Here is an 18,740-nt window from a genome sequence, read left to right on the forward strand (position 1 = left end):
CTTTGGACTTGACTGAGGTGTACTTGCACATAGCAGTCCACCCAGATCACCAGCGGTTCCTGCAGTTCATGACCCTCGGGAGGCACTTTCAATTTTGTGCCCTACATTTCCATCTGGCAACAGCTCCATGCACATTTACCAAGGTGTGATGGTGGTTCTGCCAGTGGTGCTCAGGAAAAAGGGGTTTTTAGTTCACCCATATCTGGACGACTGGCTCATTCGGGTGAAGTCAGAAGCCCTAAGGAGTCAAGTGGTGTCTCAAGTCTTGCAGCAGTTGAGATCCTTAGGCTGGCTGAATCTGGGGAAAAGTTAGCTCACTCCATCCCAGGTTCTGGAGTTTTTGGGAGCGCACTTTGACACCAGGTTAGGAAATGTTTTTCTTACCGAGGGTTGCATTCTCAAACTGCAGAAGTAGGTGCACAGGCTGTTGGATATGGCCAGGGTCTGGGACGACTTCAGGTGTTGATCGATGGTCTAGATGTTGGAGCTGGTTCCTTGGGCCTTTCCGCACATGAGTCCTCTCCAGAGGTCTCCTTTCCTGCTGGGATCCTTTATCTGAACAGTTTCATCTTCTGCTTTCTCTCGAGGAGCCTGCCAGGACCAGTCTTTCATGGTGGCTTGGTCGGGATTATCTACGTCGTGGAGTGGACTTAAAGGTTCCAGACTGGGTGGTAGTTAACACCAATACCAGTCTTTCCTGCTGGGGGGGGCGGTGTACCAGTCAGTCGGCCCAGGGGCAATGGTCCAAGGAAGAGGCATCCTTGTCTATCAATTATTTGGAGACTAGGGCAGTACGTTTTGTGTTGCTTGCCTTTCTGCCTCTGAGCGGTTGCCTGGTATGCATCTTGTCAGACAACTGTGCTTTGACAACAGACAAGGGGGAACCAGGAGTCGGGCAGTGGCCCAGGAGGCTCAGGAGCTGTTTCTCTGGGCAGAGCAGCACCTAGCATTGTTAGCAGCATCTCACATAGCAGGAATGGACAATGTTTAAGTGGACTTTCTCAATCGCCAGAAGCTGGACCCCGGAGAGTGGGAGTTGTCTGAGAAGGCGATGACTGGGCTGTTGCAGGTGGGGTGTTCCCCCATCTGGACTTGATGGCATCTGAAAGGAATGCCAAGGCACCCTGCTTCTTCAGTTGCAGAAGAGATCACTGGGCAGAAGAGGTTGATGCCTTAGTCCTACCTCCCCCCATGGCCACTGGTGGGCAAAGTAATAAGGATAGAAAGCCATCCTAGAGAAGTGATTCTGGTAGCACCAGAGTGGCCACAGCGGCTGTGACTTGCGGACCTAATCAAACTGGCGGTAGACGGTCCGTTGAGACTCGCTCACTTGTCAAACCTTCTTCGGCAGGGTCCAATATTTTTGGATTGGGCAGTTCGCTTTTGTCTCTCAGCTTGGCTTTTGAAAGGAGGTGTTTAATGGGGAGAGGATATCTGGAGAATGTCATTTCCACTTTATTGCAGGCTAGGAAGACGTCTACTTCCTTGTCTATGTGAGGATCTGGAGAGTCTTTGAGTCCTGGTGTACAGGTCAGGGAGTAAGACCTATTCAGGCCTTGGTTGCTCACATCTTAGCTTTTCTGCAGAAAGGTTTGGTGAAAGGCTTGGCCTTTAACTCAGAGACCAGTATGTGGCCTTGAGCTGCCTTCATGGCAAGATACATGGAATGTCTTTGGCCATGCACCCGGATTTGGTTTGCTTTCTTCGGGGACAAAACATTTGCATCCTCCAGTGCGGAAAATATGTCCCTCTTGGAATCTTAAGCTAGTTTCTTTTGAACCTTTAAGGAGGGCAATGGTAAAGAACCTCACTTTGAAAGTAGGTTTTCTGGTAGTGATTGTTCGGCCAGAAGTATTTCGGAGCTACAGGCTTTGTTGTATAGGGAGCCCTTTTTTGAAGATTTCAGATTCTGGGATCTCCTTACGGACAGTGCCCTCCTTTCTCCCAAAGGTTGTGTCAGCGTTCCATCTGAGTCAAATGTAGAGCTTCCGGCTTTCCCAGATTTACACATCAACCCCGCACGCTAGGGAACTGAGATGTCTGGATGTGAAGCGGGCTTTGTTGTGTTACCTCAAGGACACCAGTAGCTTTAGGGTGTCTGACCATCTCTTTATGCTATGGAGAGGACTTAAGGGGAAGAAGGTCTCAAAGTCCACAATACCTAGGTGGTTGAAGGAGGCAAAAAGCTCAGCTTATATCTGTAAGGGTGTTCTATCCCAGTGGGATTGAGGGCTTACTTGGTTCGGGCTCAGTCGGCTTTTTGGGCGGAGTGCCACCAAGTGTCATCAGAAATTTGTTGAGTGGCTACTTGGAAATAGTTGCACACTTTCCCCAGACATTATTGTTTAGATATCAAGGCTCCAGAGGCCATGGGCTTCGGTGAGAGTGATTTTCAGTGGGACTTTCGCAGTCCCACCCTAATTAGGGAAGCTTGGGTACATCTCAGGAGTCTAGACTGATCCAGGTATGAAGAGGAAAGGAAAATTGGTTCTTACCTGCTAATTTTCGTTCCTGGATACCACGGATCAGTCCAGAGTCCCACCCTGTATATAGGCTGCAGAGCTGCTTAGGATTTCAAGTTTGTTCTCTTGGTTTGAAGTTACGAAGAAAATATTTTTTCCAAGGGTGGGATTTGCCTTTTCTCCTGCTCATTGTGGGAAGTTTTCTATTTTATTAGGATTGTATTGGGATGAAGAATCTTGGCTTGGGTACAGGGTCAATACTGAGGGTCTGCAGGTGGCACACCAGATAATATGCCAGTGTCAGTGAAATTTTCTGTCTCTATATGCTGGCAGGGAGGCAAAATCCAGGAGTCTGGACTGATCCTCACTCACACTAGAACAGGAACAAAAATTAGCAGGTAAGAACAAATTTTCCTTTTTGCCACATCCAGAAAAATGTAAAGTGATAAACTTTTTTGTTTTAAAGACTTTAAGTGCACAGTTGTATAGTATTACTTTAAAACTTTCTGATGAGAAGAAAAGTTTAAAAAATTTTAATTTTTTTTAAATTTCTGATATTATTACTGCAGAATATTGTACATGAGCTGAGGATCACAAACCAGGTGATCTATTTAAATCCTCCAATTGAAGACTGCAGATACAAACTGTACCAAGAAATGTTCTGCTGGAAGATGGTAATACTATCCTTACCCAGAATTCAGAGTCAAAGATACCAGGTAACCAAATTTGTAAATATTTGTAAAAATCCATCTTTATTTCAGCAAGGTGTATCTTAACTTTCTTTGCTAAACAAGGAAAGAAGCTTGTTATATTGATTACACCCTTGTACCTTTTAATAGGAATATCTTTAGGATTCAGGTCATTTAAGCACATTAATACATATCTTAGGCACTGATCTTTTTTTTTTCTTTCTTTTCATTAAACAGGTGGGTGTTCATTATGAACTGTCAGAAGAAGAGAAGTTTTATCGGAATGCACTAACCAGGATGCCTGATGGCCCTGCAGGGCTGGAGGAGGCCTATTCTGCAGTCATGGGAATTGTGACGGAGGTTGAGCAGTATGTTAAGGTATGTAAATGAGATTCTGCCATTTGCTGGAGTATATTGTGGAGGTATCCATAGCTGTCTGGATGCTTTAGAACTTTTTTGTAACATCATAAAGTGGCTTTGAACAAAAATTTCTTATAGTAGTTTAATTATTGTAAAGCTGTAGCCCTCAGTATTATAATGCTTTAAACTCACTTTACTTCATGCATCAATACCTTAAAGCAGTGATTCTCACCCGGTATGTTGCGGCTCCCGGTATCCCACTGCCCCGTTTGTACTTCTCTTCTCCCTTTTTCCAGCCCCTACTGCCCAATGGGAAGCTGCCTTCATTCTTCCTGCCACTGCTTAGGCCAATCTGAAGCCTCTGCCCTTCTCCCTGCCAGTGGGAGTAGGAAGAAGGGAGGAAGCCTCTGGTTGGTGAGGCAGGAAGAAGGGGCATCGCATAGCCCGGGGGTGGGGTGGAGGAATGGCAGTGTCGAACCCTGACGAAGCAAGGCAGCCAGGGAAGCCCATCCCTGTGGTGGCGAAAAAAAAGAAGCCCCACGGGAGTAAAGCCGCGGCGGAACTGGAGCCCATCGTGTGGGTGGGGGTGTGTGTGCCTGGGCGAGAGCTGGTGTGGGTGTGAGAGCATTTTTGTGTGATTGAGAGAGAGACTGGTCATGGGGTCTAATTGGGGGTATGTGTGAGTGACTGGTTGTGGGTGCTAAGGAAGAGGACTGTGAGGACAGAGCTTCAGCAGCCCTTGCTGCTTCTGGTGAGTGCTATTGGCCTGGAAGGGAAAGGAGTAGGAGAGTTGCTGGAGAGGGTAAGTAAAGGTGGCTTTTTAAGTTTATTTTTCTTGATTGACTGCCATTTTAATTATTGGGTATTATGTGGTGATTGCTGTTTTGAAATATTTTATTGATATTTGGACATGTTTTAATAATTTTTGTGAGTTTTTAATTGTTGGATGTTCTGTTCGGTAGCTGTTTTGTAACATTTATTAGTATAGCTTTACAATTATTTCTGTGTGGGGATCTATAGCAGTTTGGCTTATTCTGTTTTCTTAATAAGAGGTGTATTAGTGTTTAGGACCTGGCTTAATATTTGTAGTGATGCCTTTTCATAGATAGGGTTGTTACTGTTTGTGTGTTTCATAATACAGGTGTAACTTTGTGCAGATTAGTTTCTATGCATTATTGCAGATCCTGGGACTTTGTTAGGTGCTATATTTCTCTTTCCATTTCTCCAGGTTTGCACTGTATGCAGAGTGACTTTTTGGGGGTTTTCCATTCCAGTTTGTCTCCATATTTATAATTTATGGTTTTTCTATACTTGATGAAGGTCAGTTCTGGGTGTGTGACAGGAGAGGTATTTTACTACCATGTAGGCATTTGTATCAATCTTATTTGTTTTTTCTCAATAGGATATACATTAGTGGTAAATTAGTCTTTTCAGGACAGCCTTCTAAAAGGGGAGAGGTCTGTTTGCCATGTGACATTGGCTTGAAGCCTTAACTTGGTTCTTTTTTTTTTTCAAATTTGCATACGCACCTTGTGATGCGTTCTCATGCATTATGGTGTTATCGTGGACGTTAGGGCCCTAACACCTGTGATAAGGCCCTAACCCGATTTGATAAATGACCCCCTAAGCTTGCTGCATGTTTTTCTATGTAGGGGATTTTAAGCACTAAAGCCCTTTTTACATTTCAGGGCAGTGTTAGTGCTAAAATAGCCATTCTAAAACATGAGTAGAAACTTGTAGTAAGCTTAGCACTGCTTTTTACATTTGCTTGAAAAAGCTTAAGCACAGTTTAGCAGTAATACATAGCTTTTCTGGTGGCGATCTTTTTTTTTTTTTTTTTTTTCTGACTTCAAGGTTTGGTCCTTTAAGAATGCCCTCCTAATCGGTTCAAACTGAGGACCACACAGAGCTCTAAGAATCAGGTTAAGGCTTCAAGCCAGTCATACTTTACAGACTGGAGGACGCAGATGCTTAGCTCCGTTAAGAAAACACACCACATCCGAATGGGCCCCCAACTTCCTTCACCGTACCTTACCTCTAAGACACCCTAAGGCTGCTACTTGAACCCGGAGGGAATTATAGGCTAAACCCTTAGACAAACCGCTCTGTAAGGATAAAACCTGCGGGACGTCCACCTTCAGAAGTTGCAAGTTATTCTGTAAACACCAGGATTCGAATACTCTCCAGACCTTGACATATGCCAGAGAAGTAGTAGTCCTCCTTGCCTGAAGCAAAGTAGCAATCACAGGTTCTGCGTATCCCTTCATGTGGAGCCACCGCCTTTCAAAAGCCAGGCCATTAGACAGAAGTGATCCACCCGGTCTGAACATATGGGTCTCTGATGCAACAACCCCGGCAGATGTGCTAAGTGCATGGGACAGTCTACTGCTAGATAAACCAGGTCCATAAACCACGGCCCTCTGCTTCAAACTTCCGCAGACTGCCACCCGAAGGCTTAACGCCAAAACCTCAAACAGTCTCCAACACAATTTCCAGCTTCCGATCCACCAACTTTTTCACCTTCCTAGGTAAAGGGAAAGGCCTTAGGTGGACCCTTAAGCTCTTCCAGGACCGGGTTCACTCCTTCATTGTTTGAGTTCTCTTGTGTGATTTTGAACCCTAACGCTTCTAGCACTTGGGGAATAAGTGAACACGGCTCCTCCTTACAGAACAGCCTTGACTACCTGAGGATCATTCCCTTCAGCATTCGGGATGTCATCGGAATCCTACATTGTATCTCCCGAGGTGGTCCCAGGGTTCTTGTCTGGATCCACCAGACCGCCCTGCAGCTGATCGGGTTTGTCTACTTCGTCCGTGTGTCCATACTAGTCAGCAGTCCATCCAAGACCAAGCCACCGCAGGATCCCTCCCGATCCTGTCTGCTGCTCCTCCCTAGGCTTCTCATTCCCACAAGCCTTCCGGAGAAGTGATTGCTCGGATCCCGCCTCCTTTTTGGCCAAATAGGCTCTGTAGAGAAGCAGGACAAAATCCATGGAGAACTCATCAGAATCAGATGAACACTGATCCTGAACAGCGTCCCCCTGGGCCCCCTCACTCTCCCTGCCGCTTACAGGGACCTGATCCACAGGAAAAAAGCATGGGGGGAGTCCCGAGGCCCTCCAGATGGAGCCTAGCTCCTACCATGAGGAGCTAAAATGGCCGTGGTCATTTCAGGCTCCCCTGAGACCTCCTGCACTGGACCAGACAACCTCGAAGTACTATTGTCCCCAGCAATTCCCACGGAGGACCCAACCTCCGCAGTTATGCTGAGGTGCACCCTCTTGGCTCCACAAACTCAGAAAAGTTTCCCACACAACGCGGGAGGCACCATGCCAGCGAGAACGGGCCTAAAAATAGCCCCTGCCTGTGAAAACCATTAGCACTATCTGGTGCTGACCAAGCACCTGGCCCTGACAAACCACGGTGCTTTGGTCCCACTCACCTGCAATTACCTCCCAGCAGTAAAACAGCAATCAGCCACCTGAGCACTGCCTTAGACTTGCTCATGTTGCTTGTTCCTCTTTTTTTTTTTTACTAAATTAAAGGAACACTGACACCAAAAGCAATAAGGGAAAATACAATGAAATACTCCCCTGCTTCTGGTGAAGATGCTGTGCACAGACAGTGGCAGGGACCCAGAGGGGGAGAGGGAACCTGGACCACCGGCTATCACTCCCCCCTTGAAGAAAAGGGTCGAACTAGCTCAGAGATGACCAGCCGCCCCCCCCCCCCCCCCCTCCCGTCCCCCGCTGACCCTGCTATACCCAAGGGATAGCCCACGAAGGAACCTAACAACTCGGGGAGCCGTCCACATGAGAATCTTCCTCTTTCCCTTTCTATTGATTTCCTAGTAACTCCAGGCTGCAGTGTTTGCACCTCTATCATCTGCTGGAGACAGAGAAATACTGAGGGACTGCAGGTGGCACTCTCTGTTATGTAGCAGTACTTGAAAAGTGTTTATTCTCTGTCTCCATCTGCTGGTAGGGGATGCAAAACCCACTTGTCTGGAGTGATCTAGTGTACAAATAGGAACGAGCATTTAAAGGTTATTGAGGACCCGGACTGCCTTGCCCACTGGGCTGGATCTTGGGGAGGGGGTTTGGGGAAGAACTTAGGCCAGCTGTGGGAAGTTTAATGCCTCTCTTTGAGTATTCGTTACATTTCCCATGGTGGTAGATGTGGTAAGCAGCTTTCCTGCTAGCACGCCTCCTTGCATTGGAAGGAAATAGCTAATTAGGCTATTACCCTGCAATTAGCATACACCCATACTCAACTTGCAGGTTTATGTGTGGGATTTTTAGGCATTAAAACCGTTTTTACTTTCCAGGGCAACATTAGCGCCAAGAGTCACTCTAAAATATGAGTGAAAACCCACAGTAAGCTTAGCGTTGCTTATTACATTGACTTGAAAATACTTAAGCACAATTTAGCAGTAATATATAGGAAACAGTTGAAATGCTTGCCAAAGAAAAAGCTTTCATGTGTTTTACACTTACTTTACTCATGTCCCTTGGCATGTTTAGTGTCTAAACTTGTGTGGTTTAATTTAGCATGTTTTTAAGTTAAACATTTGCATCATTATTGCATTAACTTTTTTTTTTTTAATTTTGATATTACAGGTTTGGCTGCAGTACCAGTGCCTGTGGGATATGCAAGCTGAAAACATTTACAACCGCCTTGGAGAGGATTTAAATAAGTGGCAAGCTCTTCTTGTTCAGATAAGGAAAGCCAGAGGAACCTTTGACAATGCGGAAACCAGAAAGGAATTTGGGCCAGTTATCATAGATTATGGCAAGGTAATCTTGATTTTAAAAGTATTAAGTCAAATTGGGTTATGGAAATTGATGACAAATACATATTATAGTAGGACTGATGGATAATAGTCTGAATATTTTACCTCTTTGCTTAGTATAGCAAGTCAGTTTTCTGATGCACATGTCCCCATTAGGAACAAGATCAGGAAATATTTCCTCAGAGGGTCTCAAATGGAGACAGCAATTGAAGAAAGCGTGGGATAAGCAGTGTTTCTCTCTAGTTGTGAAGGGAAACCCAGAGGTCAATTGGTATTTATGATGTTGCACCAGGAATGGAATTAGGCACACTGGATGGTTCTAATGGTCCTTATCAGATCGGACCATTAGCACACTTATCTGCAAAAGTGCTATTCCTTTTTAAAGTGACACACCGAATATTTTGATTTGGCAGCATTTGCTGCGCAAATTGTGTTTTTACTTTAAGAGCTGAAAAAATAATTTGAATATTCTGCAGAAATGAATTACTGTTGTACATATGAAAATGTACAAGAACTGTCAGTGTAAAGAGAATAGCAGTCATTTGCTTCTACTATCCTCATTCAGACAGGCTACTGAAATGCTGAGCACAAAATGTGTATTGCTGAGTGAAGGAAACAATTTTATTTTGTATTTGTAATTCCCTGTATGTACCCAAATCAGTCCAGACTCCTGGATTTTGCCTCCTTGCCAGCAGATGAAGACAGAGAAAGTTTTTCTGATGCTGCCACTTAACCTCTTGTGCCATATGCAGCTCCTCAGTATTTCTCTGTCTCCAGCAGATGGTGGATGGTGCAAAATCTGCAACTCTTAAGTGGTCTTTGGGATTTTTTGTTCTTTTGAGCCATCTCCCAGGGGTTTTTGGATCCTGGTGGGTCCTTCCCTGTCTGGTTGAGGCAGACGAGCGGGGGGGCTGGTGACCCTAGAATAGGCTCGATCCGGGCATCCGTGGGGTGTAAATATGGTCCAGATCCCTCCCATTCACGAGGTCGCTTTGTGGCTAAAAGCTTGGGGACCGATTCCCCTTTGGAAGCTGTAGGCTTCCCTGGCTTATTTTTTTTTCCAGAGTTGCCATAAAGTTAAAAAAATAAATAAAGTAATGTTTAGCGATTCTCCTTCTCAGCACAAGTTAATGTTAGAGGTTTTGTGTATTGCTCAGTGAAGGAAACAATTTTATTTTATATTTGTAAGTATGCTGCTGCCTTTTGTAAGAAGTTGGAAAAAAAAATTTAAAAGCCACTTTTGAAAATGTCCCTTAGCTGTATTTTATCAAATGCTACAGTAACAAGATTTTCCCCTTTTAACTGTAGGTGCAATCTAAAGTGAATTTAAAATACGATTCTTGGCATAAAGAAGTCCTCAGTAAATTTGGCCAAATGCTGGGTCAGAACATGACAGAATTCCATTCACAAATTTCTAAGGTAAGGAAGAATTGTGCCTTTTCTCCATGAAGGTTGATTTGATTGTCCCCTGCTCTGGGCAGGAAAAGCAGACTATAAGAATTGATAAATATGGCAGTAAAATTTGTTCAAGGTGAGCCTCCCTTCTTCCCCTGTGCACGTCCTTTAACATTAGGTCTCTAGTCTGCCCTGCCTTTGTACACTACTCCCAACTTGTTTTGGAAGATGGGTTTAACGGTCATATTTTTCACTTTTGCTTTTAAGTGAAATGCTTGTAGTTTCGGAGGCACTCTTGTCGCTGCAAGAATCTTCACTTGCAAATCAGTGATATTAGTTTTAGAATTTGGAGTGTGGGTTGGAGAGGTGGAATAGCTGAAATTTTTTTTTTTAATCTTTTGTAAAATATAGGACTGGAAGTAGCTACCTTTTTTTTTTTTTTTTTTTTTTTTCTTCCTATTGAGCAGACACTGTCTTAGTATTAAACGTTTTAATTTGGTACATGTTTTTTTATATGAAATGTGCAAGACATTTCTATCAGCATGAGAACATCAGTGATGAAGCACACACTAAAGCATTTAAACATAAGTGCAATGCTATTTTTAGACCTTTCAAAATGGGACTCTTGTGTTTTGACTAGAGAAGCAACCACTAATTGGTGTATCTCGAAACAGTTTATTAGTAATAATCTTAGTCTAGCATGTTGTAGTTATTGTGGGACCTTGACTTCTCTGCCATGGGTAATTAAAAAAAGTATTTACACACTTAAAATTGGCTTTTACATGTATAAATGCCCTTTAGCCATATAAGTGGGCTTTTGAAAATTGCTATAATATGCCATTGAATTGTCCATAGGATATTCACATAAGTGCTCATTATGTGCATAAATGGTTTTTTAAAATTGCTACAATAGTTTACATGTGTAACTCCTTTTAAAATTACACTTTATAGATCTTATGTTAATTTCTCTTTACTAAATAGTCCCGTCAAGAGCTGGAGCAGCACTCTGTGGACACAGCTAGTACATCCGATGCAGTGACATTCATCACATATGTACAATCGCTGAAGCGCAGGATCAAACAGTTTGAGAAACAAGTTGATGTAAGTAGTCACATAAAATGGATACAATTTTCCAGTAAGTCTGGCAACACTTAATCTTCTGAGTCGAGCAAAATACAAAAACACTATCTTTAAAAAGTAGATTTTCTAGTTCATAGTCTCACATTGAAATATGCCATTATAATTGCAGATTCCTTTAGACTGTTTTTTTAAAGAGAATCTCCAGGTGATCCTCAGCAGATAAGAATTATGAAAATGTTTCACTTAGTGATGCATATTGTTTTTTGTTAGTACAGTGAGTAATTGTGTATCCTTTACCAGTTGACTTTATTTGTTTAAGAAATAGCTAACATCTGTCACCACCTCATGCCAGAAATAATTGTATTTGCAGCTTTACCGCAATGGCCAGCGGTTGCTTGAGAAGCAGAGGTTCCAGTTTCCCCCTTCCTGGCTGTATATTGACAACATTGAGGGCGAATGGGGAGCCTTCAATGATATCATGCGCAGGAAGGATTCTGCTATTCAGCAGCAGGTAGCCAACTTGCAGATGAAGATTGTTCAGGAGGACCGGGCTGTAGAGAGCCGTACAACTGACCTACTTACAGACTGGGAGAAAACAAAGCCTGTCGCTGTAAGTTTGTGTGCTTGGAATAAAACTTACCTTCTGTAAATTAAAATATTATAGTTAATAGTACCAGTCTTGAGTCAAAAAAAAGTGGGCTGGTATGCTGCGTCATGCAACTTTTTTTCTTGGCAAAGATTTATTTGATTTCAGTATAGGTAGCAAAAGTTGGGATTGATTTACATTTGCTCTCACAGATAGCTGTTACAAATTTATTTTACCTATACTTTAAAAACCTTGGTACCCCAATAACTGGCCAGAAAAGGCCAAGAACTATTTGTACTACATAGGGTGCATAAGAACTTGCAATTTAAGATGAAATTCCCAAGGAGGTGCTTTTCGCCACGAGAAGGGATGGCTGCTTGTGTTTGAGGCTCCAGCCCTGCCTCTTCACGGCACAATCAATTCGCCACGAAAAATTTCAGAAATTTGCTTTTAAAACACAGCACCACCGTGGGCAAGAGACGCTGACCACTTTTGCTCACTAAAACAGGCTGCTCACCAGGAGCACTGTAAGTAAGGAAAGTTTCTGCTTCTTTGTCTTCCCGGCCGCCATCTTTGCTGCGAATTTCACAACGAGCCTCCTGATGCAGGCCAGTCTGGGCAGAAGCCGTTGAATACCTGACTACAGCACTAACCTCAAAACAACAAAATAACACCTAAGCGGTGCCGATTGCTGCAGGAAGAATAGGCAGCCAGTGCCCGAACTCCCTGCTCTGCCTTATACCCGCCCGCCATTGGAGCCATGGGAAAAACTTTCAAATCAAATTAACCATAAGAACATCTCTGGTATTCCTACTCTTACAATCGTGATTTTTGTCGCAGGGTAGGGCTGGAGCAGGGGAGTAAAGCCTCGTATTAAAGCAGCCGCGTGGCATGTGGAGTAGCTGGGGAGCTGCGGGAGAGTGTCAGCACCAGCTCAGATTTTCTCCTGGCAGCCATTGTTGCAGCGCAAAACATTGCAGGGTTACAAGAGAGGGGAAACTAGCTGTCTGCATCTTGCCATCGCCCTGTGCCGGGGAGGGGGAGCAGCTCTTTCACAGGGGACTCTATTAACTATAAACATCTTGCAACAAGGAAATCTTCAAAAAACAGAGCTCCTCTCTGTGATTCAGAAGTGTTGCGGCCACTGTATTTATAGCTTTCTTGGCGGGCCCCACCCCCACCCAGTCTGTCATCTGCCCTCCGCAGCAACTTTTCAGCAGCAGAATTCCAGCAGCAACTTTTCAGCAGCAGAATCCAAACCAAACGATCCAAAAGGGAAATCAAAAATCCTAAGTAGCAAAACCCAAAAGGGGACTTTAAAAATCCAAACGGAATATTAATAACCACGCTATATTTACAGATTGACAGGACGAAGAACCTAGCCATGGCCTTGGCACGGGTAAGTGTCCTCCCTTTCCGAATACTTAATCAAGACAGGATGGCACAGCTTGCTATGGTCAAGTAGTTCTGCCACCTCGCTTCTTCCACTGTTTGTTTTAAAACTAAGAATAGCGTACAATTAGCGCGGACCCCCAAGAAGTATAGCAAGTACAATACAGAGACGCTTGACATGACTGGCTGCAAGAAGTTAGTAGACCTGGGCAAGTTCACCTACGATTCCTCCGGTTCCCACTTTGCATCCCTGGGACCAGAAGTGGTCGAGCAAACTGGGGCTGAGCGACCTGACTCACCATCTCCTGAACAGGAGGGAACCCAGGTGCTGCATGCTCTTACTAAAACGGACTTTGACAATTGGTTTGCCGACCTTAAGAACAATATCAGGTCCTTAAAAGATGAAGTTAATGTCAACATAGAGAATCTGCACGGGGACATGCGGGAACTGGGTTGTCGTGTGGAAAATGCGGAGAGTATTGTGGGAGGGCAAGTTTTAAGTCGCGGCGATTTCTACAGATATCAGAGACCTGCAGCCAAAAGTATGAAGAAACGCAACTTAAGCCCGAGGATTTGGAGAATCAGTCTCGCCATGCGAACATCCGCATTCGCGGCCTCCCAGAGATGCCAGCCTGTGCTAATGCCATGGATGTGACCTGCTGGATCTGTGCAGCGCTGTTAGAAACAGGCGTGGAGAGCGGGGAGTCCCAACGCAGGACTGAAGTTGTGGTAGAGAGGGCGCACCGGGCCCTGGGTACCGCTCCTCGGAACACGCCTAAGGACATAATAGCTTGTCTACATAGTTATCTTGTAAAGGAGGATCTGCTCCGCTGTGCCCGCCGGGTGTTCCCCTTCAGTTGGCAGGGACATGAGTTACAGCTATTCACGGATCTGGCGCTGGCTACTTTACGATGCCGGAGGGAAATTCAGCCGCTCACCACCCTCTTGAGAAAAGAAAACTTCCGCTATCGCTGGGTTTACCTGTGGGGGTTAGCCTTCACGATTAAAGGTACTATGATGCACGTGAGAAATATGCAGGAGGCCATACCAGTCCTCCAGGCTGTGGGAATTGACGTGTCTACCCTGGACCAGCCGCCAGTCAAGATATCAGTACAGACTCAACCCCGGTGGCAGCCTGTCGGGAAAGGTAGAAGGCGCCTCACCCGGAATACGGTGGATACAGACGACCCAGACAAGGGGAGGACCACTTGAGATCCGGGACTTGACTGTCGGGAGGCCATGCCAATCTGTAGGGGACAGTTTCTCTACATTTACCTGTGGGTCCAGATCGCCGGTACTATATGATTGGAGACTCTGGGCATTGTCTGAGGGAGGACCTGTTCATGCCACGAGTGACTATCACTCGAACGAGACAAACCCAGGACTTTCTGTGTTAGCTGTGTTTTCTGGTTGTTGCAAACTTGGGTTTTGTGCGGTTTGGGGGGCAGTGGGGGTCTGTTCTTCATGCTTCAATGTTAAGGTTTTGAGTTACATTGTTCAATGTTCGCTAACGATCAAAGTAGAAGGTATGGTGGGGGAAGCCAACAGGGATCTCCTTCCATGACAGAAACATAGAAACATAGAAATGACGGCAGAAGAAGACCAAACGGCCCATCCAGTCTGCCCAGCAAGCTTCACATTTTTTTCTCATACTTATCTGTTTCTCTTAGCTCTTTGGTTCTATTTCCCTTCCACCCCCGAGGTTCACAATGGGCATGGGGGGGGGGGGGGTTGGGAGGGGGAAGGAGGGAGAAGGGTACCTGGGGAGCGATGGCAGTCATAAGGAAGGTTTTCATTGTCCGATCTGGAGTTGGGGAAATAATGGGGGTGCAAGTGCTTTTTTAGGCTACGTTCATTTGGGGGATACATGGAAGCTGGAGTCCAGAGGTATAGATGGTGGTCATTAATTGCATTTCTATCAATGCTAAGGGGTTAAATTCCCTGATCAAGCGACAGAAGCTACTCAGGGAACTCACGAGGCTCTCGGCAACGGTGGCCTTCATCCAAGAAACTAATTTGCATTGTAAAGATGAACGTTTACTTGCGTCATGGCACTTTCCTTTGCAAATCTATGCGCCGCCTGTGGCATCTCAGCGGTATAGTGGGGTGGGTATTCGTTTTGCACAGCATTTGCTGGTCCAAATACAGGACCAATATTGTGACCCATTGGGCCGTTTTCTTATTTTGCGGGTGACAATTTCTAATGTACCATTGGTGCTAGTGAGCATATGTTGCCGACAAACAATGCAGGTTGAGATTCTGAGGGAGGTTTCCCGTCGTTTAGCCATCTATACGAATGCAAATGTGGTCATAGCTGGAGATTTTAATATCCCTCTTGCGCCAGCTATAGACGCATCTTCTGAGGTCTCTCAGGGCCTGGGGAGCGCTAGGAGGGCTTTTTACCGCCTCCATACGCTTCATTTGGTTGATATCTGGTGGCTTAATTACCTGCATAGTAGAAATTATACTTTCTATTCCCACCCCCACACCTCCTATAGTAGAATTGACTACTTCCTGGTTACTAAAGATTTGGTCAGCGGTACTTCTAAAGTGAATATAGAGCCTATCACGTGGTCTGTTTCATGATGATCTTGGGATGCTGGTCGCAGCTTCTGGAGGCTTAATGACTCTTTATTTAAAAGACCCACTTTATGGAGACCGGATTCATGAGGCTTTAGAGGACTATTTTTCCACCAATTCTTTGGCAGGGGAATCCTCAATAGCGGTATGGGAAGGTATATGAAGGCTGCTATCCGAGGTCACTGTATTAGTCTTGCTACGTATTGTAAAAAATGACTGCCCTGTCGGGAAACACTGATACGGGAATTAAGAGACCTAGAGGGGAGGCATAAAACAAACCCTGGAGGGTATTCCCATTAGGTGGTTGACCCAAAAGATGGAGGCGATAGCAGCTCTAGATGCGGATACCATAGCAGATGCACTAGATATTTTGCAGCAAAAATATTACGAATTTGGGGATAAACATAGTAAATTACTGGCCAGGCGGTTGCAGGCAGGCAGGTAAAGGTTTTGGTTAATAGCATTGTCAGCTTCTGGAGAACTCTTTAGACCAAGTTGTGATTCGGCACCGCTTTCAGGAATACTATGAGGAGTTATACAAGCTGGAGGCAGAACCCACGGAGACATAGCATCCTGTTTGGCCAGCATACCATTGCCATATCTCTCTATCACAGAACAGGCATCTTTAGGTAAACCGATTTCCCCCTTAGAAATAGATTGGGCCATTAAGGACCTGAAGGTGGGAAAATCCCCAGGTTTAGATGGATACATACCCTTGTTTTATAAAAAAAAAAAAAAAAATTAAAATAAAAAATATCATACTATCCTGAAGATTCACCTCGTGGCCATGTTCAATAACCTTTGGAAGGAGGGTAAACTCCTTCCTTTTGGTAATGTAGCGGGGATCACCTTAATTCCGAAGCCTGGGAAGGATGGTGCCAGCTGTGCCTCTTATAGGCCTATCTCCCTTTTAAATATTGACCTGAAGATCCTGCCCAAGATTCTAGCGTTCCGCCTCCGGGATACATATGCCAGCTTGTTCATTCAGATCAGGCTGGCTTTAACACAGGTCGGACAACATAAAAACATAACATAAGAAATTGCCATGCTGGGTCAAACTAAGGGTCCATCAAGCCCAGCATCATGTTTCCAACAGAGGCCAAACCAGGCCACAAGAACCTATCAATTACCCAAACACTAAGATGATCCCATGCTACTGATACAATTAATAGCAGTGGCTATTCCCCAAGTAAACTTGATTAATAGCCGTTAATGGTCTTCTCCTCCAAGAACTTATCCAAACCTTTTTTGAACCCAGCTACACTAACTGCACTAACCACATCCTCTGGCAACAAATTCCAGAGCTTTATTGTGCATTGAGTGAAAGAATTTTCTCTGATTAGTCTTAAATGTGCTACTTGCTAACTTCATGGAATGCCCCCTAGTCCTTCTATTATTTGAAAGTGTAAATAATAGACTCATATCTACTCGTTCAAGACCTCTCATGATCTTAAAGACCTCTATCATATCCCCCCTCAGCCATCTTTTCTCCAAGCTGAACAGCCCTAACCTCTTCAGCCTTTCCTCATAGGGGAGCTGTTCCATCCCCTTTATCATTTTGGTTGCCGTTCTCTGTACCTTCTCCATTGCAACTATATCTTTTTTGAGATGCGGTGACCAGAATCATACATGGTATTCAAGGTGCGGTCTCACCAAGGAGCGATATAGAGGCATTATGACATTTTCCATTTTATTAACCATGCCCTTCCTAATAATTCCTAACATTCTGTTGCTGATAATATAGGGAAATTAATGGATTTAATCTGTATCACAAACTTGAAGAGGAGTCCTACGGTGTTTGACATTAGATGCTGAGAAGGCCTTTGACAGGGTCTACTTGCCTTTCTTGTTTGCTGTCTTCGCCAAGGTGGGATTGGGAGGGACTTTCTCCACTTTGGTACGGGAGCTATATCGCGAACCTTTAGCCTGCCTAAAAGTTAATCATGGCTACACTGCCAATTTTCCTATCAGAAGGGGAACCAGGCAGGGATGTCCCCTGTCCCACCCTTCTTTTTGCGCTTAGTTTGGAACCCCCTGGCTGAAGCAGTACGAAGGGCCCCAAATATCTTAGGTGTCAGTTGTGGTGGGCAACAATACAAGATTACTTTATATGCAGATGATATTTTCTCACTCCAACAGCCTGTGGTATTGGTCCCCGCTGCAGTGTCCCAGATGGAGAGTTATGGGAGATTATCTGGCCTCCGTGTTAACTCAGACAAATCGGAGATTCTCCCAGCTTATCTTTCTCCGGAGCTATTGCAATCTGCCAAATGGGATTTTCCCTATAAATGGACACGGGGTCCTATTTGCTATTTAGGCATTAATCTGGGATTAGAGCCAAATCGTCTTGTGTGATTGAATTATGACCCTCTGATTCACTCTGAAGGGAGAGTTAGATAATTGGGAGCGGCTGAATTTTTCATGGTTTGGTCAGATGGCTGCAATTAAAATGACCTTGTTACCTAAAATCAGTTACTTGTTTCAAGCGCTTCCCTGCCTCCTTCCGACAGGGGCATTGCGACCACTTCAGCGTAAGATATTTGTCTTTGTGTGGCATAAACGCCCTCCCCGGGTAGCGAGACGGATTTTGTACCAATCACGGAAAAAGGGAGGTCTAGGACTACCTTCATTAATGCATTACTATGGGGCCTTTCAATGTATATCCTTAATGGTCATGAATTAAACTCTCCAAAGCAGTGGGTCTTGATAGAGCAGGCACTGATTGGGGTAGTCCCTTTGCAAGTTATTTTCTGGCCTATGAGCTATAACACCAGAGACCTGGCCTCATTACCCCCGAGCCTTCAAACTACCCTTACTATCTGGAAAAGGTAGAAATTTGCATTAATAGGGGCCAAGAAATACTCTATGCTGTCACGTATACGACACATCCGGGAATTCCCCATGGGACGGGAGAGTTTAGTTCTTCAACAATGGGAGGGCTGCGGCCTGACTAATTTGGGCCAACTATGGAATAAGGGGATAATTCCCTTTTCTCACTTACAATCAGTTTATGATTTACCAAATACAGACTTAGCTTATGCGCAACTTCGGCATTTTATGTTCTTGGTGGGCCTTAGACAGGATTTGCAGAGTCCTAGCTCACCTTTTGAGGGGTATTGTATCTTGACAGGTAGGATACCAAAAGGTATTTCAAAACTTTACCAATTGCTTATTAACAATTGGCAGAAAACTGCTCACATGCTGGCTTGGGAGAGAGACCTCAGGACACAGTGGAGTATGGATAAAAGGGAGGAGTGCTTTCAATGCTGGGCCGGTATTCCATGTCCGCATCTATGATGGAAAATCGTTATAAATTATTGTATCGGTGGCACTATCCTCCGGCGCAAGTGGCACGCTGTATGCCTGGCCGATCTCCCCTTTGTTGGCGGCAATGCTCTCAACAA

At 44.7% G+C, this 18,740-nt stretch overlaps 1 protein-coding gene across 1 annotated transcript in view; it reads left to right on the plus strand.

The window, feature by feature from the left end:
• The window catches only part of DYNC1H1 (dynein cytoplasmic 1 heavy chain 1), a 378,125-nt gene that overhangs the window by 53,115 nt on the left and 306,270 nt on the right, over positions 1-18,740 (plus strand). The window contains exons 11-16 of the mRNA XM_029597957.1: positions 3,032-3,178; positions 3,389-3,529; positions 8,131-8,307; positions 9,612-9,722; positions 10,680-10,799; positions 11,149-11,388. Of these exons, the coding sequence (XP_029453817.1) occupies positions 3,032-3,178; positions 3,389-3,529; positions 8,131-8,307; positions 9,612-9,722; positions 10,680-10,799; positions 11,149-11,388 (936 nt within the window). The remainder of the gene's footprint in view (positions 1-3,031; positions 3,179-3,388; positions 3,530-8,130; positions 8,308-9,611; positions 9,723-10,679; positions 10,800-11,148; positions 11,389-18,740) is intronic.

Source organism: Rhinatrema bivittatum, chromosome 4 (assembly GCF_901001135.1).
Source record: "Rhinatrema bivittatum chromosome 4, aRhiBiv1.1, whole genome shotgun sequence".
Lineage (NCBI taxonomy): Eukaryota > Metazoa > Chordata > Amphibia > Gymnophiona > Rhinatrematidae > Rhinatrema > Rhinatrema bivittatum.